At 42.2% G+C, this 25,537-nt stretch overlaps 1 protein-coding gene across 1 annotated transcript in view; it reads right to left on the reverse strand.

Annotated features, from left to right (window-relative positions):
- LARGE1 (LARGE xylosyl- and glucuronyltransferase 1) overlaps positions 1–25,537 on the reverse strand; it is a 317,228-nt gene that overhangs the window by 144,608 nt on the left and 147,083 nt on the right. The window contains exon 4 of the mRNA XM_083462155.1: positions 23,789–23,871. Coding sequence (XP_083318281.1) covers positions 23,789–23,871 — 83 coding nt within the window. The remainder of the gene's footprint in view (positions 1–23,788; positions 23,872–25,537) is intronic.

Genomic DNA, 25,537 nt, shown 5'->3' on the forward strand with positions numbered 1-25,537 from the left:
GGAACAGATGGGAAGAGATAAACCTGTGTCTGAAACGCACCACTGCAGGCAAGGGCTCAGATGACTGAATACTACTTACACCCTGCAAACAACCACCACCGCCTTGCACAGTTCTAGCCTATTGTTCTTCCTGACATACTGCTACTACTACTACTACTACTACTACTACTACTACTACTATTATTATTATTATTATTTATACCCTGCTCATCTGGCTGGGTTTCCCCAGCCACTCTGGGCAGCTTCCAGAAAAATATAAAAACATAATAATACACCAACCATTAAAAACCTCCTGATACTAGTTTTAAGCATGCAGATTTGGTTCCTCTCTGCTCTTCGAGATCTAGACCTTAGTCAGTCTGTGTGATTAAGTTGCATGGTAGGACAAATAATGCAATTTATCTACCATTGTGCATGGAAGAACAGAAAGAAAAAGCCACTAAAACAGCAGATAGTCCAATTAGCCTTTAGCATCCTTCTCAAACCTTTTCCAGTCTTCTGAATGGCACAATGTGCCCTCATTTACTTGGAATTTATAAAGTTAAATAGTTGTATCTGTCGAGTGCCATTCTTCATCCATGATGGGATGCTTTATAAGGTGCTGCAATAAGTGTGTGTTTGGCATGATTGCGTAATCCTAGTACACTTTAATTTGGTTGACCCAAAGTATTGCTCTCTTTCCTAATGTCTAACTCAATATAGTAATTTAGAAATGTCTGTCTGGTCCTTTGTGGTTCCTCCTTAACTGTTCTATAGACATTTAAAAGCAAACAATGAATAAAGTCAACTAGAAACAAATGGGGGCAAGGAAAACAGAGAACCATTATGACAGTATTCACCATCAGGAGTGCATATCTTCAGTATTCAGGATGTAAAGAACATAAGCAAAGGTTCACAGATCTTCAGTGAGCATGTGAACTACAAGCAAAAAGATGCTTCCTCACTGATATCAACGCACATTGAAAGCACTTTTTTGAAGCTGAAATGAACAAGGCAGTTCCTTGGGGCCACAGAGCTCTGCATATGCACTGCAACCCTACATGTGTTCATATAGCCATTGTAAGAGAGTCAAGAGGGTTATTTTTGTTGCAAGCTCTAATTTTGCAACAACAGCCAATTCCAATAGTTGTTTTGCATGACCCTAAAGGTTCTACCAAATTCAAGTGCTTTGACCAAAGTGTTGGATACAGACACAGAAAACACGGTAATAAAGTCAAAGGGACACAAGAAAAACCCACAATTCGAACCTTCCTCCTTCCTTCCACACAAAAGGGGTGTGTGTGGAGAGATCTCAGTGCAAACCACATTATTACTATGATGCATATGACAAAGTATTTAGATTTGGCTGAGTGTTTCAAAAACCTCTATAGTCCAACCACTGTTGTCCATGTGCTGGTAACCTCCAGATTGCATTATTGCAGCATGCTGTATGAGGTTGACCCAGAAGCTGCAACTAATGCAAAATCTGGTAGCTTGGCTGCTCACTGGGCACATATTATGCTGCTGCTGAAAGAATTACACTGGCTGTCAACTAGCTACTGGGCTAAATTCAAGGGGCTGGTACTGGTGAAGTCCTATACAGCTTGGGACCAGGATACCTAATAGATCGAATCTTTTATATACCCAGCCAATCACTGTGAGCTGCAAGAGAACATTTTGCAGACACCATCTTCTCAAGGGGGCTGTTCTGCATAATGTCTGAATCAGGCCTTTAGTGTGGATTGGATCATCACAGATCAGTCAGGGACCATCTCTATTGCCTTTTCAGTGCCTGCAGAAGACCTTCCCCTTTCAGCAAGTCTTTGAAGTGGAGGCTTTTATCTCAGTCAAGCATCGAGAATGGATTTCAAACTGTTTTTATACATGCAATCGTTTTAACAGTTTTTATATTTGCAATTGTTTTACAGATGCTTTCTTCTATTGTGAAATTACTTTGAGATGCTACATAGGAAGCAATTCATAAGTGAAATAAATAAGAGCGATAACTAGATGGAACGGACCAAGCCAGCAGCCCAATGTCCCTCTATGGGTAACCTCAGGGAATGGCAGCTTTTGCTGACCAACAGGTATGAATTGAGTGCCATGTCATTAAAGAGAATTCAGGCATTTCACCAAGACTGCAGAAAAGAGAATGTCATTAAGTTGGAAATGTTACATACTCTCATAGGAGAGATTAGAAAAAAAACATTTCACTTGAAGACAAAAGGTCAGGAGAAACAAAGTACAAAAATCAGTGAATTGGAAAACACAAGTATTAGAGTGCAAGGCCCTCAATTCCTTCCTTCAAAGAGGGAAAACAGCTAAGGATTATGTGTAACCTCTTGGGAATATGGTTGCACAACAAACACTGTCAAAAATAGAAGAGGAAGGGGGGAAAACCCAGATCTTTTGCTGGTGTCAGTCAGTGAAGTTGTATTGATTTGTTCCAATTGAGGAGTTGATATTATGGAGTTCTAAAAGTAGAGCACACCACAAATATGTGGTATTTTTGCTTCCAAAAATCTGGAACACAATATTGTTATTGGCAGTTGTCTGCCATTGGCAGAAGCATGTCTGCACAGCTCTCTCCGAATGTGACCTTGTCTCTGAATCCCTTGTATAATTATGTGCAACTCTATATTCATCTAAACCAATTAAAACTTAAAGATCAGACTCAAGAACACTAACAAAAAGCCTGATCAAAACACTTGAGGTATTTGTTTTAAAAAGGATTTCTACCTACACAGCAGGTAAGCAAAAAGCAGGAACATTATTTTTGCACCATATATATATTTGCTACCCTGCAGATGCTTTAAAATTAGCCCAGATTAGCAACCACTTCATATATTCTGGAGGTTTCCTGGGGGAAGTTTTGCGACAACTTGTTGGTAAATAAGAAATGGTTCTTTGGTTATCAAACAATTACACTGCAACCCTATACTCCCTTAACCTGAGAGTAAGCCCCATTGAATTGTAAATGTCATTCATTCACTCATTTATTAAATTTACATTTTACCTTTTAGTGATTGTCTTCAAAACTCAGAAAGACAATTAAAAACACAATGTTAAACTGGTTTAAAACTGGTTTAAAACTGGTTTAAAACTGGGTGACAGCAGGAAAAACCTGTCAAAAAGGCTTTACAGAACAATGATGTTTTCAGCTCTCCTAAAAGGAAACAAGTGTTGTTGTCAGGCAAGCTTTCTGGGAGGCAAGAATTGCACAGCATCAAGCAATTACTGAAAAATCCCTTCTCCTGGTGGAGGCTAGTTTTGCACATGATGCTACTCTGACATATCTTAAAGCACAGGTAAGCAACAAGGTGCTTTGCTGATATTGCTGGACTTCAGTTCCCATCAGATCTAGCTGGCAAAGCCAATGGTCAGAAGCAGTGGAAGCTGTAGTCAAACAATCACAACAGATTCACTAGTCCATCGCCCCTAATCAGAATTTAAACTTTTAAAATGAGCAACATAAAATTGTGCCTTTGGAATGCTTTGTTTTGTTTTGTTTTGTTTTGTTTTGTTTTGTGTTGTTTGGATACTGCATTAGCAAGAACATATTTCAAGGTGACTTCTCCCCACCTGCCTCTCTCGCTTTCTCTCTCCCTCTTTTGGAAGATTGAAATCCTAAAGGTACCAAACAGAAATAGAAACTCTCCAGATAAAATGTTGTGGGAGATCATGCAGTTGTACTTGTTTTCTAGGCCTTTCAAGATAATTTATTCATATAATTCTTATCAGGGGGGAAAATGAAATGTTAAGATAAGAACAACAAAAGACTCCCATCACCTAAAAACCATAGGGGAGTTAAGTATCAAGTATGCTAAATATTAACAAATGAAATTAGCCACATAAAATGGAAAGCAAATTGGGAAATAAAGATGTTATTGATGTTTCTGGCTGATTTCTTAGTCCCTGAACAGATGGAATGTAAATGGCGGTCTGTGGATGAGTTTCCTACAAGGATATAAATAAATAATTGTATTTCTGCACAAGCACCACTTCCAAGGTTTTTGATAATGGTGCAAATTGAGTAAACTTTGAATTAGGGCAAGATAGAGCCACAGATATGAACAATTATAAATTCAATCCATACAAGTCAGTGAGGAGTACTACTAAATGTATTACATATGTGTTCCAAATGTTTAGCTGTCATGGGTGAGCAAACCTAATTGGCACAAAATGCCATAACATCCCATTTCCTTTCCTTATTCTTAATACAAATATACACAAGAATTGTAATGGTCATCATGCTGGACAGCGTGAGAAGTCTTCCAAGCTGGATGAGCAATAGCTCTGAAATTATCAACTACAACATCTTCATAAATCACAATCTAGAGTGCCATGCAATTTTAAAACAATGGCTTTCAGGCTAACACTTTACCTTTAAAAATCTTTGCCTGCATTTCTAGATTAAACTGCAAGTTCTTGAGACACACCCATGTTGCTGTATCTTATCTGGGAACCTAGGGGATGAATATTGAGCCCTATGACACTGAACTGCCCCCTGCCAAGTCCTGATCCTGTACCACACAGCATGAGAGAACTTTATACGTTCACTTCTGAATTAAGGGACAGGAAAATCAGAAATATTTGCCTAACAGTGGAAAAGGTGAGAACTCTAATGCATTTGCACCATTAATTTTAATGAAGAAAACATACGGAATAGGTTGCAACAGTTGTAACACTTAAAGGCTACGGATGTCCCAGGAGCATTTGCAAAATGGATTTAGAGAGGATCTATTATAAACCACCACCTACTGGCAGAATGAATGGTTTGAACTCTAAACTCCTTTCATATCACAGTGATGCTATTGTTCTCTCTTATCAGCTAAAGGTGCTGCGAAATCACCAGCAGTAAGAATCATGGTTAGCAACCAAAACAACCTACAGAAACAGGTAGGTAGCCTTTCTCTCTTGAGCCATAAACTGTGTGAGCCTTTTGAAGCAAATCTATTCCATTAGTCTGTGCTAATTATTTGCAATTTACATAATAATTGTAATGTGCAATGGGCTTTTCATTTCCTGGCCAAAAAAATAATCATTATAATACTCAGTTTGAAGATAGTCTTGTGACCTCTTGAAGCTCATAGAGGTTTCCATGTCCAGGAGATTAGCCAGTTGTGTGCTTTGGACATAGGTGCATTCCTTCTTGAAAGAACAGGTTCAAAGTTTGGGGGACGCCCCTAAATAATTCTTTGTCATTTGAGCCTCAGGCAGCCTCAGTGGCTAGGAGTGCCTTTGACCACTTACTGCTAGCACACCAACTACAGGTGCCATTGAATTGGGATAGCCTGGCCACGTTTATTCATGCATTGGTAACCTCAATGTGGGGCTGCTATTGAGGCCTAGTCTGGAGGCTTCAGCTGGTGCAGAGTTCCGCTGTTAAGATGATTGATGGTGTTTAGGAGCTTCCACTGGTTGCGAGATGCTACCAGGGTCATGTTCAAGGTTCTTGTACAGTATTAATTTACAATTAATAAATTGTAATAACTTGAGTCCCGGATATCTTAAGAACTTCCTGGTTACTTGTATCTATGGCCAATCACTGAAATCTTCAGAGGAGTCTGTTAGTGGTTCCCTGTGACTAAGATGCATGGTACATAACCACCAGAAGCTGTGCATTTAGTACTGTGGGTGGAGTGCATGATGTGGTTCACTGCAGCTTATTCGTGTAACGGGTTAGAACTATGGTTTACTATTCTATTCAAATCAGGCCCATGTCTGACAATGACTATGGCAAGTTCACATGTGCATTTTTCCTTTCCCAATGACTGCAACAACTATCGCAGGCTCAATATCACAGGTACATAGAACTCCTTGCTAAGGTTCCAAGAAAGCAACATATACATTTAGATAAGAAAAATCCAGTAGCCTCACTAAGTAAGGACATATTGTGTGACTTATGGGCATGAGTGAATCAGGGGTGAATCAGAATCACAATGACATGCTAAAGGTACTAGGCAAGGTGTGCAGAAAGACAACTAGGAAACAGATGCCTCAGTTAGAAAAGAGTTTGCATCAGGTGCCTGGGAGATGGTATAGGCAGATCTCTGCAGTGATAAAACTGAAAGGACTACAAATCCACCCCTTACAGAAAATGATGCATCACGGTCTGAAACAGTATTTTCTGCAGTGGGAGGAGGAGGACAATGCCAAACCTACATCTCAGAGCACACCAGGATTCTTATTCTTGGAAGAGAAGCTGCAAAGAAATCTGTGGACGAGGAGAGGATATACACATTAAAACTGGGTATAGCGCAGATATACACAGAGAGGATAGGCTAGCCCTACGGATAATTCACGGGAAAGATAAAAACAAAGAAAGAACAGAGGATGAGTTAGTGCTGTTCTGTGCTACACGAGGTCCAGTCCTTGGTGGCACACTTACAAATGCTAGCCTAGTTTGTATTGGGGAAATATCTGCATCACTTCAGAGACCGGAGATTGATGAGGGGTTGTTCAAGCTTCCATCTATGCAGCAGTACCAATGAATATTTATTGCAGCTTGCAAGCACTCGAGAGCTATTCTATTTCTCCTGTTCAGTTGTGTCAAACTGACTTAAAAGTGCTAAGGATTTCTACAGAGTGGGCACATACGTTTGCACATCTAGAGATACTAAACTTCATCTGAAACCTCAAGTGCGGTTTTGAAACATTTTGCTGGGGCAAAGCAAAACAAAGATGCAGACGTTATCTACTGCAGCTTTTGGAATGATAAATAAAAAAAAATGGGAGGAGGAACATAATTCAAATACTGAGAGAGGTTCTGAATTATATAAACTATGTTTCTAGAATATGTGTAGTTTTAGAGACTGCAGCCCATGGAATTTTACTGTATGACAGTGGATACTGGCTACTACTTGTGCAGTCACTTGTGTGGTACACTCCTTGTAAGACTCTGTTGGAGTTCACCTCAGCCCTGGCAGATCCCACAGTGCCATTCCCTTCAAAAGTGAGAAGAGACCCAGCTGCAAGTTAAGGAGAACACGGAAGACTCATAAAAGCAACCCCAACAGGTGGTACAGGGAAAAGAGTACCAGATAAGGTTTATGATTTATTTTTCTAGTTGTTGTGTTTTAATGTTTTGCTTACAAACCAGTTTTTTCAATATGTCTTCGTTGCTAATGTTGGGCCTGCTTATCAGACCTGGAATTCATAATCAGAAGAGCCATTTTGGAATATATATATATATATATATATATATATATATATGCAGGTTTTGGTGTCCTCGGGTGTCTTCCCGTGTAAAAGTTGGGGTGTCTAGGCGACGTTTCGACGAGGTCTCACTCGTCATCTTCAGGCTGGTGCTTTCGGCTTCTTGTTACTGGAACAGAGCGGGATCTCAGTGTTTGAGTTCCTATGAATACTGTAGAGGGGTGGTGTATTGCCTCAAAAGTTCTGGGCAGAGGGGAAGTTCCCAGGCTAGTGTTCTTTTCTTCTTTTGTTCCTTAATTACTTGAGGGATATCTTGAGTGATTACTTGAGTGATATTCTGAGTACCACTTAGGTGGGTCATTGGGTGTGGATTAGTTGCTAAAGCCTTCGTGTCTTGACCTCTTGAATTTGTGAAGAGTTTTTCTGGGAAGATGGCTGTACTGCACTTAGTTGTGCTTTGGCTTGGCTTCGTGTATAGGGGCGAGCTGTGGTTTTGTGCCCTGTGCCAGCCAGATCTGTGTAGGGATTGCAGGGGGGTGCAGCATCCGGAGGTGCCACTATGGTTTGGTTACTGGATGGTGTCTGTAATTTATCTGTGGAGAGGGTCTGGGTTTGGGTCTGGTGTGGTTGATTGGTGGTGGCGTTCTGTGTGCCTCTGGATCTGGTGTCGGTTTTTGTGGGGAGGGCTAATTTCCAGATGTCTGGCAGGCGGGACGTGTCGTCACGCTTGTTCATGTTGTGAGGGTGTTTCTCTATCTCGATGGCTTCCATGATTATTCTCTTGTGGTGATGTTCCATGTTAAAGAGCAATTTGGAATCTGCAAAATTAATTTCGTGTCCTGTTTCTTTCATGTGTTGGAAAAGAGAGGAAGATTTTTCTTCTTTTTTGACGGCATTCTTGTGTTCTGCGATACGTGCATTTATTCGTCTGTTTGTTTGTCCAATGTACGTGGCTGGGCAGACTTTGCAGGGTATTTCATAGACCCCTTGGTTTTCCAACTGGATTTTATCTTTGGGGTTTCTGAGGATATTGGCTATTTTTTGGTTGGTGCAAAAGGCTGTTTTGATATTGTGTTTATGGAGGATTTTGCTAATTTTATCTGTAGTGCCCTTGATATAAGGAAGGAGGGCCATGCCATTGTTTTCTTCTGTGTCTTGGTTTTTGGGGGGTGTTTCTTTTTGGATAAGCTTCGTAACCCTGTTTTGCTGGTATCCATTGGCGATTAACACATTTGAGAGATTCTGTAACTCAGTTGTCAAGTGGTCTTTGTCAGTCAGGCGTTTGGTTCTGGAGATGAGGGTCTTGGCTACGGAGTTTATTTGTGCAGGGTGGTGGTGTGATTGAGCATGTAAGTAGCGGTTGGTGTGTGTTTTTTTCCGGTAGATAGTGTGTCCTAGGGAGCCATCAGGTTTTTTGTAGATTAGGACGTCAAGGAAGGGAAGCTGGTTGTTGGCTTCTATTTCCATAGTGAATTGTATTTTGGGGTGTAGGCTGTTGAGATGTGTGAGGAAGCTATCTAGTTTTTCTTTCCCGTGTGGCCAAATTACAAAGGTGTCGTCAACATATCTGAGCCAAAGTTTGGGTTTGTGTTCTGACTTGTCTAAAGCATTGGTTTCAAAGTGTTCCATGTACAGATTTGCGATGACCGGTGAGAGGGGTGATCCCATAGGTGCTCCTTCTATCTGTTTGTATCTTTGTCCATTGTGGATGAAGTACGTGTTGGTTAGGCAGTGGTTGGTCAGGTCCAGGATGTATTCGGGGGGATTGTATTTGTTTTGAATGGCTGTCAAGGCTTCATTAATGGGCACTTGTGTGAAGAGAGATACAACATCGAAGCTCACAAGTAGGTCATCGGGATGTAGGTTTTGCTTCTTTATTGTTTCTATGAACTGGAAGGAGTTTGTAACGTGTGAAGAGATGGATTCTGCATAGGGCTGAAGTTGCTTAGCGAGAAATTTAGCGAGATTTTGTAGAGGTGAGCCTATGGAGCTGACTATTGGTCTGAGTGGTGTTCCTTCTTTGTGTATCTTGGGGAGGCCGTAGAGTTTGGGGCATCTGGATGATTTTTCTCTGGGGGTGATTCTTAGCTGGATTTCTTCACTGATAGGAGAGGCTTTTATTTTGGATTTGGTGGTTTTTTCCAGATAGGTGGTGGGATCTGTTTTTATAGGTTGGTAGGTAGGGTCTTGGAGTAGATTTGATAGTTTTGCTTGGTAGTCCGATGTGTTCATCACAACAGTGGCATTACCTTTGTCTGCTGGGAGAATGATTATGTTGTTGTCTTTCCTCAGGTTGGTGAGTGCTTTCTGTTCTTCTTTGTGTAAATTGCTTCTGGGTGGTTTGCTGGAGCAGAGGATGTTGGTGACTTCAAGTCTGATTTTATTGGCTTCATCTGGGTTGATTTTGGTTAGGCTAGCTTCGACTCCGCATATGATGTTTTCCGTGGGGATGCGTCTCGGGGTAACTGCAAAGTTGAAACCTTTGGAGAGTACTTTGGTTTCAGTTGAGGTGAGGATCCTGTCTGATATGTTATGTACTGTTTGTTTCATGGGTTGTTGTGGAGGGTGGCTGGGCTTCTGGCGTCTCTCTAGTTTGTGGAGTTTGTTGGTGTGTGTGTCTGTCTTATGTGAGGTCTCAGTTTCAGCTCTCCAGACGGCTAGTTGTTTGCATTTGTCCCAGAGTGCAGGGTGGATTTTGTTACAGAGTTTGAGGTGAAGAGTGAGCAGATCTTTGTTGGTTTGGTTTAGTAGGTATCTTTTCTTATGTAGTTCGTTTCTGATTAGGGATAGTTCAGTTCGTTTCAGGATCCTTTCGGTAGCTGGGGTTTTAGAGTGGAATTTAAGTTGGAAGCATGTGGGAATTAAGTTGTTGTCTCGGCAGTTGCGTAGGAACAAGAGATCACATAAGATGGTGGCTCTTCGGATTTCTAGTTTCTCGTAGGTTCTTGTCAGCTGGAAGGTTTCCTCCCCGTAGAGGTGAGATATTTGTTTTCGTAGATTTTCACGGGTACAGGAATGCAGGTTTTGGTGTCCTCGGGTGTCTTCCCGTGTAAAAGTTGGGGTGTCTAGGCGACGTTTCGACGAGGTCTCACTCGTCATCTTCAGGCTGGTGCTTTCGGCTTCTTGTTACTGGAACAGAGCGGGATCTCAGTGTTTGAGTTCCTATGAATACTGTAGAGGGGTGGTGTATTGCCTCAAAAGTTCTGGGCAGAGGGGAAGTTCCCAGGCTAGTGTTCTTTTCTTCTTTTGTTCCTTAATTACTTGAGGGATATCTTGAGTGATTACTTGAGTGATATTCTGAGTACCACTTAGGTGGGTCATTGGGTGTGGATTAGTTGCTAAAGCCTTCGTGTCTTGACCTCTTGAATTTGTGAAGAGTTTTTCTGGGAAGATGGCTGTACTGCACTTAGTTGTGCTTTGGCTTGGCTTCGTGTATAGGGGCGAGCTGTGGTTTTGTGCCCTGTGCCAGCCAGATCTGTGTAGGGATTGCAGGGGGGTGCAGCATCCGGAGGTGCCACTATGGTTTGGTTACTGGATGGTGTCTGTAATTTATCTGTGGAGAGGGTCTGGGTTTGGGTCTGGTGTGGTTGATTGGTGGTGGCGTTCTGTGTGCCTCTGGATCTGGTGTCGGTTTTTGTGGGGAGGGCTAATTTCCAGATGTCTGGCAGGCGGGACGTGTCGTCACGCTTGTTCATGTTGTGAGGGTGTTTCTCTATCTCGATGGCTTCCATGATTATTCTCTTGTGGTGATGTTCCATGTTAAAGAGCAATTTGGAATCTGCAAAATTAATTTCGTGTCCTGTTTCTTTCATGTGTTGGAAAAGAGAGGAAGATTTTTCTTCTTTTTTGACGGCATTCTTGTGTTCTGCGATACGTGCATTTATTCGTCTGTTTGTTTGTCCAATGTACGTGGCTGGGCAGACTTTGCAGGGTATTTCATAGACCCCTTGGTTTTCCAACTGGATTTTATCTTTGGGGTTTCTGAGGATATTGGCTATTTTTTGGTTGGTGCAAAAGGCTGTTTTGATATTGTGTTTATGGAGGATTTTGCTAATTTTATCTGTAGTGCCCTTGATATAAGGAAGGAGGGCCATGCCATTGTTTTCTTCTGTGTCTTGGTTTTTGGGGGGTGTTTCTTTTTGGATAAGCTTCGTAACCCTGTTTTGCTGGTATCCATTGGCGATTAACACATTTGAGAGATTCTGTAACTCAGTTGTCAAGTGGTCTTTGTCAGTCAGGCGTTTGGTTCTGGAGATGAGGGTCTTGGCTACGGAGTTTATTTGTGCAGGGTGGTGGTGTGATTGAGCATGTAAGTAGCGGTTGGTGTGTGTTTTTTTCCGGTAGATAGTGTGTCCTAGGGAGCCATCAGGTTTTTTGTAGATTAGGACGTCAAGGAAGGGAAGCTGGTTGTTGGCTTCTATTTCCATAGTGAATTGTATTTTGGGGTGTAGGCTGTTGAGATGTGTGAGGAAGCTATCTAGTTTTTCTTTCCCGTGTGGCCAAATTACAAAGGTGTCGTCAACATATCTGAGCCAAAGTTTGGGTTTGTGTTCTGACTTGTCTAAAGCATTGGTTTCAAAGTGTTCCATGTACAGATTTGCGATGACCGGTGAGAGGGGTGATCCCATAGGTGCTCCTTCTATCTGTTTGTATCTTTGTCCATTGTGGATGAAGTACGTGTTGGTTAGGCAGTGGTTGGTCAGGTCCAGGATGTATTCGGGGGGATTGTATTTGTTTTGAATGGCTGTCAAGGCTTCATTAATGGGCACTTGTGTGAAGAGAGATACAACATCGAAGCTCACAAGTAGGTCATCGGGATGTAGGTTTTGCTTCTTTATTGTTTCTATGAACTGGAAGGAGTTTGTAACGTGTGAAGAGATGGATTCTGCATAGGGCTGAAGTTGCTTAGCGAGAAATTTAGCGAGATTTTGTAGAGGTGAGCCTATGGAGCTGACTATTGGTCTGAGTGGTGTTCCTTCTTTGTGTATCTTGGGGAGGCCGTAGAGTTTGGGGCATCTGGATGATTTTTCTCTGGGGGTGATTCTTAGCTGGATTTCTTCACTGATAGGAGAGGCTTTTATTTTGGATTTGGTGGTTTTTTCCAGATAGGTGGTGGGATCTGTTTTTATAGGTTGGTAGGTAGGGTCTTGGAGTAGATTTGATAGTTTTGCTTGGTAGTCCGATGTGTTCATCACAACAGTGGCATTACCTTTGTCTGCTGGGAGAATGATTATGTTGTTGTCTTTCCTCAGGTTGGTGAGTGCTTTCTGTTCTTCTTTGTGTAAATTGCTTCTGGGTGGTTTGCTGGAGCAGAGGATGTTGGTGACTTCAAGTCTGATTTTATTGGCTTCATCTGGGTTGATTTTGGTTAGGCTAGCTTCGACTCCGCATATGATGTTTTCCGTGGGGATGCGTCTCGGGGTAACTGCAAAGTTGAAACCTTTGGAGAGTACTTTGGTTTCAGTTGAGGTGAGGATCCTGTCTGATATGTTATGTACTGTTTGTTTCATGGGTTGTTGTGGAGGGTGGCTGGGCTTCTGGCGTCTCTCTAGTTAAAAAAAACACACACCAACCGCTACTTACATGCTCAATCACACCACCACCCTGCACAAATAAACTCCGTAGCCAAGACCCTCATCTCCAGAACCAAACGCCTGACTGACAAAGACCACTTGACAACTGAGTTACAGAATCTCTCAAATGTGTTAATCGCCAATGGATACCAGCAAAACAGGGTTACGAAGCTTATCCAAAAAGAAACACCCCCCAAAAACCAAGACACAGAAGAAAACAATGGCATGGCCCTCCTTCCTTATATCAAGGGCACTACAGATAAAATTAGCAAAATCCTCCATAAACACAATATCAAAACAGCCTTTTGCACCAACCAAAAAATAGCCAATATCCTCAGAAACCCCAAAGATAAAATCCAGTTGGAAAACCAAGGGGTCTATGAAATACCCTGCAAAGTCTGCCCAGCCACGTACATTGGACAAACAAACAGACGAATAAATGCACGTATCGCAGAACACAAGAATGCCGTCAAAAAAGAAGAAAAATCTTCCTCTCTTTTCCAACACATGAAAGAAACAGGACACGAAATTAATTTTGCAGATTCCAAATTGCTCTTTAACATGGAACATCACCACAAGAGAATAATCATGGAAGCCATCGAGATAGAGAAACACCCTCACAACATGAACAAGCGTGACGACACGTCCCGCCTGCCAGACATCTGGAAATTAGCCCTCCCCACAAAAACCGACACCAGATCCAGAGGCACACAGAACGCCACCACCAATCAACCACACCAGACCCAAACCCAGACCCTCTCCACAGATAAATTACAGACACCATCCAGTAACCAAACCATAGTGGCACCTCCGGATGCTGCACCCCCCTGCAATCCCTACACAGATCTGGCTGGCACAGGGCACAAAACCACAGCTCGCCCCTATACACGAAGCCAAGCCAAAGCACAACTAAGTGCAGTACAGCCATCTTCCCAGAAAAACTCTTCACAAATTCAAGAGGTCAAGACACGAAGGCTTTAGCAACTAATCCACACCCAATGACCCACCTAAGTGGTACTCAGAATATCACTCAAGTAATCACTCAAGATATCCCTCAAGTAATTAAGGAACAAAAGAAGAAAAGAACACTAGCCTGGGAACTTCCCCTCTGCCCAGAACTTTTGAGGCAATACACCACCCCTCTACAGTATTCATAGGAACTCAAACACTGAGATCCCGCTCTGTTCCAGTAACAAGAAGCCGAAAGCACCAGCCTGAAGATGACGAGTGAGACCTCGTCGAAACGTCGCCTAGACACCCCAACTTTTACACGGGAAGACACCCGAGGACACCAAAACCTGCATTCCTGTACCCGTGAAAATCTACGAAAACAAATATCTCACCTCTACGGGGAGGAAACCTTCCAGCTGACAAGAACCTACGAGAAACTAGAAATCCGAAGAGCCACCATCTTATGTGATCTCTTGTTCCTACGCAACTGCCGAGACAACAACTTAATTCCCACATGCTTCCAACTTAAATTCCACTCTAAAACCCCAGCTACCGAAAGGATCCTGAAACGAACTGAACTATCCCTAATCAGAAACGAACTACATAAGAAAAGATACCTACTAAACCAAACCAACAAAGATCTGCTCACTCTTCACCTCAAACTCTGTAACAAAATCCACCCTGCACTCTGGGACAAATGCAAACAACTAGCCGTCTGGAGAGCTGAAACTGAGACCTCACATAAGACAGACACACACACCAACAAACTCCACAAACTAGAGAGACGCCAGAAGCCCAGCCACCCTCCACAACAACCCATGAAACAAACAGTACATAACATATCAGACAGGATCCTCACCTCAACTGAAACCAAAGTACTCTCCAAAGGTTTCAACTTTGCAGTTACCCCGAGACGCATCCCCACGGAAAACATCATATGCGGAGTCGAAGCTAGCCTAACCAAAATCAACCCAGATGAAGCCAATAAAATCAGACTTGAAGTCACCAACATCCTCTGCTCCAGCAAACCACCCAGAAGCAATTTACACAAAGAAGAACAGAAAGCACTCACCAACCTGAGGAAAGACAACAACATAATCATTCTCCCAGCAGACAAAGGTAATGCCACTGTTGTGATGAACACATCGGACTACCAAGCAAAACTATCAAATCTACTCCAAGACCCTACCTACCAACCTATAAAAACAGATCCCACCACCTATCTGGAAAAAACCACCAAATCCAAAATAAAAGCCTCTCCTATCAGTGAAGAAATCCAGCTAAGAATCACCCCCAGAGAAAAATCATCCAGATGCCCCAAACTCTACGGCCTCCCCAAGATACACAAAGAAGGAACACCACTCAGACCAATAGTCAGCTCCATAGGCTCACCTCTACAAAATCTCGCTAAATTTCTCGCTAAGCAACTTCAGCCCTATGCAGAATCCATCTCTTCACACGTTACAAACTCCTTCCAGTTCATAGAAACAATAAAGAAGCAAAACCTACATCCCGATGACCTACTTGTGAGCTTCGATGTTGTATCTCTCTTCACACAAGTGCCCATTAATGAAGCCTTGACAGCCATTCAAAACAAATACAATCCCCCCGAATACATCCTGGACCTGACCAACCACTGCCTAACCAACACGTACTTCATCCACAATGGACAAAGATACAAACAGATAGAAGGAGCACCTATGGGATCACCCCTCTCACCGGTCATCGCAAATCTGTACATGGAACACTTTGAAACCAATGCTTTAGACAAGTCAGAACACAAACCCAAACTTTGGCTCAGATATGTTGACGACACCTTTGTAATTTGGCCACACGGGAAAGAAAAACTAGATAGCTTCCTCACACATCTCAACAGCCTACACCCCAAAATACAATTCACTATGGAAATAGAAGCCAACAACCAGCTTCCCTTCCTTGACGTCCTAATCTACAAAAAACCTGATGGCTCCCTAGGACACACTATCTACCGGAAAAAAACACACACCAACCGCTACTTACATGCTCAATCACACCACCACCCTGCACAAATAAACTCCGTAGCCAAGACCCTCATCTCCAGAACCAAACGCCTGACTGACAAAGACCACTTGACAACTGAGTTACAGAATCTCTCAAATGTGTTAATCGCCAATGGATACCAGCAAAACAGGGTTACGAAGCTTATCCAAAAAGAAACACCCCCCAAAAACCAAGACACAGAAGAAAACAATGGCATGGCCCTCCTTCCTTATATCAAGGGCACTACAGATAAAATTAGCAAAATCCTCCATAAACACAATATCAAAACAGCCTTTTGCACCAACCAAAAAATAGCCAATATCCTCAGAAACCCCAAAGATAAAATCCAGTTGGAAAACCAAGGGGTCTATGAAATACCCTGCAAAGTCTGCCCAGCCACGTACATTGGACAAACAAACAGACGAATAAATGCACGTATCGCAGAACACAAGAATGCCGTCAAAAAAGAAGAAAAATCTTCCTCTCTTTTCCAACACATGAAAGAAACAGGACACGAAATTAATTTTGCAGATTCCAAATTGCTCTTTAACATGGAACATCACCACAAGAGAATAATCATGGAAGCCATCGAGATAGAGAAACACCCTCACAACATGAACAAGCGTGACGACACGTCCCGCCTGCCAGACATCTGGAAATTAGCCCTCCCCACAAAAACCGACACCAGATCCAGAGGCACACAGAACGCCACCACCAATCAACCACACCAGACCCAAACCCAGACCCTCTCCACAGATAAATTACAGACACCATCCAGTAACCAAACCATAGTGGCACCTCCGGATGCTGCACCCCCCTGCAATCCCTACACAGATCTGGCTGGCACAGGGCACAAAACCACAGCTCGCCCCTATACACGAAGCCAAGCCAAAGCACAACTAAGTGCAGTACAGCCATCTTCCCAGAAAAACTCTTCACAAATTCAAGAGGTCAAGACACGAAGGCTTTAGCAACTAATCCACACCCAATGACCCACCTAAGTGGTACTCAGAATATCACTCAAGTAATCACTCAAGATATCCCTCAAGTAATTAAGGAACAAAAGAAGAAAAGAACACTAGCCTGGGAACTTCCCCTCTGCCCAGAACTTTTGAGGCAATACACCACCCCTCTACAGTATTCATAGGAACTCAAACACTGAGATCCCGCTCTGTTCCAGTAACAAGAAGCCGAAAGCACCAGCCTGAAGATGACGAGTGAGACCTCGTCGAAACGTCGCCTAGACACCCCAACTTTTACACGGGAAGACACCCGAGGACACCAAAACCTGCATTCCTGTACCCGTGAAAATCTACGAAAACATATATATATATATATATATATATATGCTGGTACAATCAAATCTCAGTTCTCGAATGGCTCCGTTTTTGAACATTTCAGTTCCCGAACGCCAAAACCCCAGAAGTAAATGCTCCGGATTTCAAACGTTCCTCAGAACTTGAATGCCAATGCAGCTTGAGTGCAAAAAGCCCTTGCAACCAATCACAGGCCATGCCTCAGTTGTCGAACATTTCGGAAGTTGAACGGTCTTCCGGAATGGATTACATTCGACAACTGAGGTTTGACTGTAATACTTCTGACATTGCATTTCTCCTGTCATATATGTTGTACACATGGGAATTAATATGGCTACCATGAAAGCCAAGAGCTAAGAGCATCTCAAAAGTTAAAGAATGTAGAATGGGCAAGCTTGCATACCCCTGCACTACCCCTGTCTCTCATTCACACAGCTTCACTTTTCACCATCATTCCAGCTATCTAAACACACCAGCTATTTAGCATCCTGCTGCCTACCAATCCCAAAGCCTACTAATTATACTGAATTACATGGCTGCTGTATGATGTGCCCTAGTCAAGTGGAGGATGAGACCTCTCTAAAGCAATCTTCCCTTTAAAATCACAACTAAAATGATAACATATTCAACCTCTGAGCCAATCATTTTCAAGTGCAGTTCAAGGCTGCATCAGGAAGATCCACACGAGTGTTTGGCTCTGGCTTGGCAGCAGGATGGTTCTTGCTAATTGAAAAGTCCTTTGCTTCCTGTCACCTTGATTACAATTTTCAAGAAAAATATTGTTCCACTTGCAGGGAAGGCATTTGGTTATGCAATCAGTTGCATGCACTGATACATGTGGAGTGCAGAGGGCACATAATACCCCTACCTGGGGTCAAAAAGGGGGGCCTGGGAACCAAAGAAGAGAGCCAGGAATTCCCTGGGACCTCAGAAAACATATGCATATATTGTGTGAAAACTAACATTTACATTTTGTGTAAGCTTACATAAAACACCAGAATATTTCTTCCCCCGGCCACTTTGTCTTCTGCCAACATGCTGCCACCTACTTCTCCTAAGATATCCAGAGAGGTGGCACTGAAGTCCCAGCGAAAGATAACATGAGTGGGCGAAGCAAGAAGACAGGCTTGACTTGGTTCTCCTGTAGGTGACAAGCTCCACCTACAGCGGGGACTGCCGTTTGCCAGTGAAGGGCAGTGGGTGATGTCACTGACAGCAGTCTATCTTCAAGCAGTGAAGGGCAAAACAGGTCATTGCCACCACTATCATCACGAACTGATGAAGAACTGTATACAACCGGTAAAACTATATTTTCCAAATAACTCTAATAAAAACCAGGAGGTAGTTAATATTTGTAAAGGTATAATAAAAGCAACAACAAAAAGTCCCTTTAAAAACCCCTACCTAAGATATTTAATTGTGCTTTGATTTATTAATACTATGGATAGAGGATTAGATGATTATTCATCTCTGTGTATTTTAATTTGGGCTTTTGCTGACAAAAGGTGCTGTTAATTTGGAATTATTGCTTAACCTGAGAAACAAAGTTGCTCAGATATAATTAACAAGGAATTGTAAAGTCTTTTTACAACTCAAGTTCTTTTGGCCAATCTGCAACGAGCTGCAAAGTTTGCAGGTGAGCTCTTGCTACTTTGTTGTTGTTTTGATCAAGCAAGCACAGCTGTACCTTTTACTTATATTTATAATATTGCTTATGAATAAAGCCAAAACTGAGAGAAAGAGTGGTGAAGCCAGGAGAACATTTTTAAAGTTGAACAGAGGGAGATCAGTTATAGCAGTGTTTCCCAAACTTGGGTCTTCAGCTGCTTTTGGACTACAACTCCCATCATCCCTAGCTAGCAAGACTAGTGGTCAGGGATGATGGGAATTGTAGTCCAAAAACCTCTGGAGACCCAAGTTTGGGAAACACTGAGTTATAGCATTCAGTATTTTACTACAGTGGAACCTTGGTTCTCAAACTTAACCCATTCCGGAAGTCTATTCGACTCCTAAACGATTCAAAAACCAAGGTGCGGCTTCCAATTGGCTGCAGGAGCTTCCTGCACTCAATCGGAAGAGTTGTCGGATGTCCAGCTTTCGAAAAACATTCAAAACCTGGAACACTTACTTCCGGGTTTTCAGCAGGAGCTGATTTGTTCGCCAACTATGCCGTTCGAGAACCAAGGTATGACTGTACAGAGAAAAGGAGCAGCTTTAAATAGTCCCTTCCCAAGAGCATCACTACAAATACATCCCCTTAGAGCATGACAGAAAGCATACTGAAACTCCAAAGTACTAATGGAGAACTACATGTGGCTTGCCTGGAGTCAAGAGAAACAAACTTTATGTAGCTTTCCATGTCAATTATTTTGGCACAAGACAGTCAGTATTACCACTTCTGTGCCTAAGTCTGCACTGGTATTTGCTGAAGGCTGTGATTCTAATGGGAAGTGGCATAAACTTTCCTACAGGATCCCAAAACATTAAAAGAGCAACAGTCACAGAGAATGTTACCTAGCTTGGTGAGAACTAGAAAGGTGCCCTGCTGTCTGAGAGAGGAGTTGACATCATCTTAGAAGCATCAATCAAAACTGAAGCTGTGAAATGGTACAACCCATAGCTGTCAACTTTCCCCCCTTTTTTAAGGGAAATCCCCTTATTCCGAATAGGATTCCTCGCAAGAAAAGGGAAAAGTTGACAGCTATGGTATAACCTTTTAAAGCATTTCATCAGTGCTGTACTATTCTTGGGAGAGCATGGTCTACCATTTAATGGTTCACACATCAAAATGGTGATTCCAAGAATGGAAACTTTTTTAGGAATCATTGAACTGTTCTCCAGGTGGAACACCATCCTCCAAGAACACATGCTAAGTGTAGAGGAGTCACAGAAAAGGAGTAAGAGGCTTCAAGTTCATTGTCTGTCCACAGACTCACAATGACCGCTCCCCGCTTAAAACGGGGGGCGGCCTTTGCGTGGACACGTGCAGCCCCTAGATCTGCAGCGGCCCCAACAGCATAGGCTTGGCTTTGCCTTCCCTCAGGTGGGATACCTGGAGGTCTCCGCCTACCTCAGTCAGTTGTCCAATCCCACCTGGGGGAAGCGTTGCCAAGGAGATCAGGCCAGGTAGGGGAGGGATTACCTGCCCACACAATAGAGGGAGGATCTTACCTAGGAATCCTCACTTGGCTACAGACTCACAAAATGAATTTATTGCAGAATGCTCGAATCTTGTGAAACAAGACAATCTGCAAAGTAGTTTGCGGTAATACTAGATTCCACACTAGATTCTTCCCATTTTGAACAAACAACATTTCTTCTGAGATACGTACTTTTAAGACAAACAGGGTAGGAGATTCAAGAAAGATTTCTCAAGTTTGCAGATTGTAGCAACAAAAGAGGGGAAGAAATGGCTCAGTAGCTAATTGCTAATGCATACATTGAAGGAACAAACTATTCATCTCAGTGATTGTAGAGCTCAAGCCTACGATAATGGGGCAAATATGGCCACAAAATACAACGGTACGCAAGCAAAAATACAGGAATAATTCTCAATAGCATTTTTTTTCCACCTTGTGGTTGTCATACATTCATCTTATGTGGAAATTATGCTGCTGAATGCGTATCTGAAGCAATAGCCTTTTTCAGAACAATTCAAACTGTGTACCACTTTGTTCAGTACCAGTTCTAAGTGGTGGGAATTACTACAAAAATGTATTGGTTGTGCTCTTCATGGTATGTCTGAAACAAGGCGGTCAGATCATGCTGAATGTGTAAAGCCTTTTGCAGCCCACTTGCCTGCCATTAAATTACGACTAGAAGACCTCCTAGGACTAAATGTGATGGCCAAAACAACATATGAAGTCCATGGAGTTTTATTATATGCGGCATCTTTTGCATCAAACATAAATATAGAAATAAAACTCTCCTGTATATGTGATGGAGTTAGGCACAAGAGGGCAAGGTTGCATGACGACAGCACACCTGATGCTAACTTGGAATAAGTGAATGGCAGAGGTGATACTCCAGAAGAGGCTACTTCACAAAGTGTGTGTTTTATGTTTTGGTAGACAGTGTTATAGCAGGATTAACTGTTCACTTCGGTGCTGACTTCTTGTGGAAATATCTTACTATGTCCAAAAATGATGTGGAGAGAAAAGCTTTAACTTTATCAGAGCAATGTCCTGCTGACCTTAATGGGGGTGATTTTGGAAAAGAAATGCAACATTTACCCTCAGTACATAAAACAAATTTTATAAATGCACAGTTAAAGCCATTAGATCTGTTGAACTTGTTGACAGAGTACAAACTCGGTGACCTGTTCCCATTATGTTTATGTTAGCTTAAGAATACTATTAACATTCACAGCAACAGTAGCTTTTGGAGAGAGGTCATTTAGCAAATAATTAAGAATTATTTAAGGCCTACAGTGTCTCAGGAACATCTTGCAGATTTGGCCAGGCTAAGTATTGAATCAAACGTTGCCAGAACAATTAATGTTCATGCTGTGATTCGAAATTTTTCACAAAAAAGGACAGAAAAGCTCTTTCTAAAAAGTGAATAGTAAGTTTATCTACTTTTTTTTACTAATATTAATGTATTCTGATCTGATCTGCATTGCAATATAAAAGGTTGTTTCAAAGAGAATTCTTTCTCTTTATCAGTATTGTAGCATAAACAAAGATGTTCAAATAAACAAAGATGTTCAAATCAAATGTGCTTTCTTATCTCTGATCCTCTTGTTTTATGTATATTTATTTATATTTATCATGGAGGGAGTATAAGATTTAAATGCAGAAAATGAACAGAGCGCTCCACTCCACTCCTTTCTCATCTTCCATACCCTTTTTGACCTTACAGGCTATAGTTCATGGCATGATGGATAAAAACAGAACAACTAAAGGAGATATTAAGTGGCCCCAGAGAAAGTTTGCACCCCCTGATAAAATTCCTTTCAGAGGCCCTGTATGGATAACACTGATCTGTAGAGACTAGAGATCAGACCACTAGCTTTATCGGGGGGGGGGGGGGGCTTTGTGAGCTTTCCAGATGAGTACACACACCAATTATACCACAAAAACCCCCAACAACCGAGCTTTGTTTGAGCAGAATAAATTCTAAGTAAATAGAATGGATTTGGTTTTTATCTTGACGAGGAAAAGTGGCCCAATTTCCAGATTTAGCTGTTCCCTGGTGTAGTTCTTGGTAAGAACAGTTTTAGCTCAATGCTGGAAAGCTGGGAGCTTAGCTTGCATAGCTGAATACTGAACTAAAGTGATTTTTCACATCTGTTCCAATACAGATCCACCTTTACAACTACATGTCATCTGTAAAAGCTTTCCAAGGAAAAACACGAGCAGTTGTCAAATCAAGGCATGCCCACTCAAAATCAGACAGATACCATGTAAATTTTCACTATTTCTTTTTTTTTTTAGTAAAATGAAAAATAATATCAGCTAGAAAAAAACATGGATGCCACATGTTCTGTCTGAAGAAGTTATGCAATGAGGAGACTGCAGGTTTAATGCTTCTGTAATGTCTGTAAACTTGCTTATGATTTGTTGAAGTCCATGTAAGATGAAAGCAGCAACAACAAAAAGCTAGGCTGACCACTGCAAGACAAAGCAATAGTGACCAGTGCAAAGCCACATCATTTTGTAAGGAATGTATTTTTTTACAAACTATCTATAATTCAGCTTGATTGCATTTTCAAATTTTGCCTTGTAAGATGCAAATATAGTTACTATTAATTTTGCTTGGCTAATGTAATATGCTTCATGTATAACTGTACGTATGAATAATTTGGAAGCTTCAGTTTGTGCAGAATAGGGTAGCCTACTGTCAATGGGTTCCTCAAAGGGTATTGTCAGGGAACTGACATCAGAGGCACGGGAGAAGGAGAGGGTCTTTGATTCTGCAGGAGAAGGTCCCAGCGCTAGGGGGAGACTCAGCTGGGAAGAAGGGGAAGAGAATGAGTGTAACACCAGGGATCCAGGAGAGCAACAAGACAGGGAGGTGCAGGGGCTCCAGGACTCTTCGTTGGAAGTTAGTGAGGAGAGCCCAAGCACTCCGCTGCCCACGCCCACCCTGCGCAGGAGACTCCCGCGCAGTGAGAGGCGGAGATGCTTGGGCGTCAAACAGCTCTTATGTTGGCAGCGCTTTAAGAAACGCCCACAGACAGATTCTACGAGTGACTAAAGGCAGCCACGCTGAGATGGGCTGTGCAGTCCGGAGGGTTTAACCAGGCAATCTAATGCTCAAACGGGGCAGGATTACGCACGAGTAACTCCCAACCACTACAGGTATTATAGCACTTCTCTATCATTATTGGATTCCCTACTAGCCTTTGAACACAACTTTAAAAAAAAAATCTGATGTTGATCTAAAGCCCTTTACTGCTTCGGTGGAAGAGATCTAAGAGGTCAGTTTTTTCCTGTTTCCATAATAAACCCAGCTATTGAGAGAGAATGTGCCCAGTTGTTATTAGAAAAACTTGCTGAGGTGGTGATGCTAACATTTATCAGATAATAGCTATAGAAGCATGCAAACAGGAGAAGCAGCCAGACACACCCAGTGGTAGTACCCATACAGAATTGCTGCCAACTTTCTAATGTATGGCAAAGTACATATAGTACCTAATACACATTCTTCACAGAGGACATTTAGATTGGACTGGAAAGTATTGTTTGCATGGGCTAGGATCATGGCATTACCCAAAGACTGTACTGAGAAGGAGCAAAACCATATTTGATTATGTTTACAAAGAAACATGCAACAAGATAAAGGTGTTACCTGTGAAACAAGACTGATTTGACGAGTGTGACAACATCCCGACTGGCATTGTATCCAGCACAGACAATGGCGACATGGATTGTCTAAGTAGAAAGAAAGAAAGAGACAATGAAAGCAAGGGGAATAAGAGCAATTAAATCTTTCACTTTTATTATTCATTAAACAGGAAAACAGTCCCACTATCGAATAATGCCATTTGTTGTTCTTAATGCTCATCTGACACTTGTATGTTAAACAGCAAGTATGTTAAATATTTGTAACACCATATACATTTGAAATCATTGCTTCAAGGCACCTGAAGTTTTATTATGTAGACTGATGATAGATAGATTAGATAGATGATAGATAGATAGATAGATAGATAGATAGATAGATAGATAGATATAGATAGATAGATATAGATAGATAGATAGATAGATAGATAGATAGATAGATAGATAGATATAAATAGATATAGATAGATAGGTATAGAATATGATGCAGGAAAAGGAGATGGTAAAATTCATGATAGCTAGCCTTCAAAAGTTCACAAATAAGTTGAGACTTCCCAAGTTTATGACTAAACGAAAACCCTTTCCAGGGAGTGTTCACATGTTCTGGGTCAGGCATAGGCAAACTCGGCCCTCCAGATGTTTTGGGACTACAACTCCCATAATTCCTAGCTAACAGGATTGGTGGTCAGGGATGATGGGAATTGTAGTCCCAAAACATCTGGAGGGCCGAGTTTGCCTATGCCTGTTCTAGTTAGGCAGCCAATAACATCACTATCATTGATAATGGAGGCTAGATTTGAGATCTCCTAGAAGAGAAGACCCTAGATAAGAAGAAGAAGAAATCCTAGGAATAAAATGAGAAAGTATTTGGAGTCAATAGACAATCTCCTGACGCAAGTAAGTACTCAGCTGCATTTATATGCTCTGCTGAGAGAAGCTAAGAAGTGTGTGCCTCTGTGATAAGTAAAGGTAAACCATTAGGTCCAGTCGTGACCGACTCTGGGGTTGCGGCGCTCATCTCACTTTATTGGCCGAGGGAGCCAGTGTACAGCTTCCGGGTCATGTGGCCAGCATGACTAAGCCACTTCTGGCAAACCAGAGCAGTGCACAGAAACGCCATTTACCTTCCCACCAGAGCGGTACCTATTTATCTACTTGCACTTGACATGCTTTCGAACTGCTAGGTTGGCAGGAGCAGGGACCGAGCAATGGGAGCTCACCCCGTTGCAGGGATTCAAACTGCCAACCTTCTGATCGGCAAGTCCTAGGCTCTGTGGTTTAACCCACAGTGCCACCTGCGTCCCATGCCTCTGTGATAGCAGGTCTATAAAAGACGGGTTAAATGGATATTGTTCACAATGGGCTATGTTCTATCTCCACTGTTGGAGGCAAAACGCCTCTGGATACCAGTTGCTGGGGATCACAAGTGGTGAGAGCGTTGCTGCACTCAGATCCTGCTTGTGGGCTTCCCATAGGTATCTGGCTGGCCGCTGTGAGAAGAAGACGCTGAATGAACCTTTGACCTGATCCAACAGGGCTTTTCTTATGTTCTTACAACTATACTGAAGTTATGTATCAATGCGTTTTACAAAACATGAAATCCCAAGTGCAGTTTCTAGCCTTGGGATGCTTGGCCTGGTTTGCATTCTTCCTAATGAAGGTACATGTCAGTAAAATTTGTGCACAGACCACATCTGTCTGCGGTTCTTTAGCTTTGATTCCTGCACTGCAGGAATTCTATGGCTCCAAGAATCAT

Source organism: Podarcis liolepis (assembly GCF_965112155.1).
Source record: "Podarcis liolepis genome assembly, chromosome: 10".
NCBI classification, from domain to species: Eukaryota; Metazoa; Chordata; class Lepidosauria; order Squamata; family Lacertidae; genus Podarcis; species Podarcis liolepis.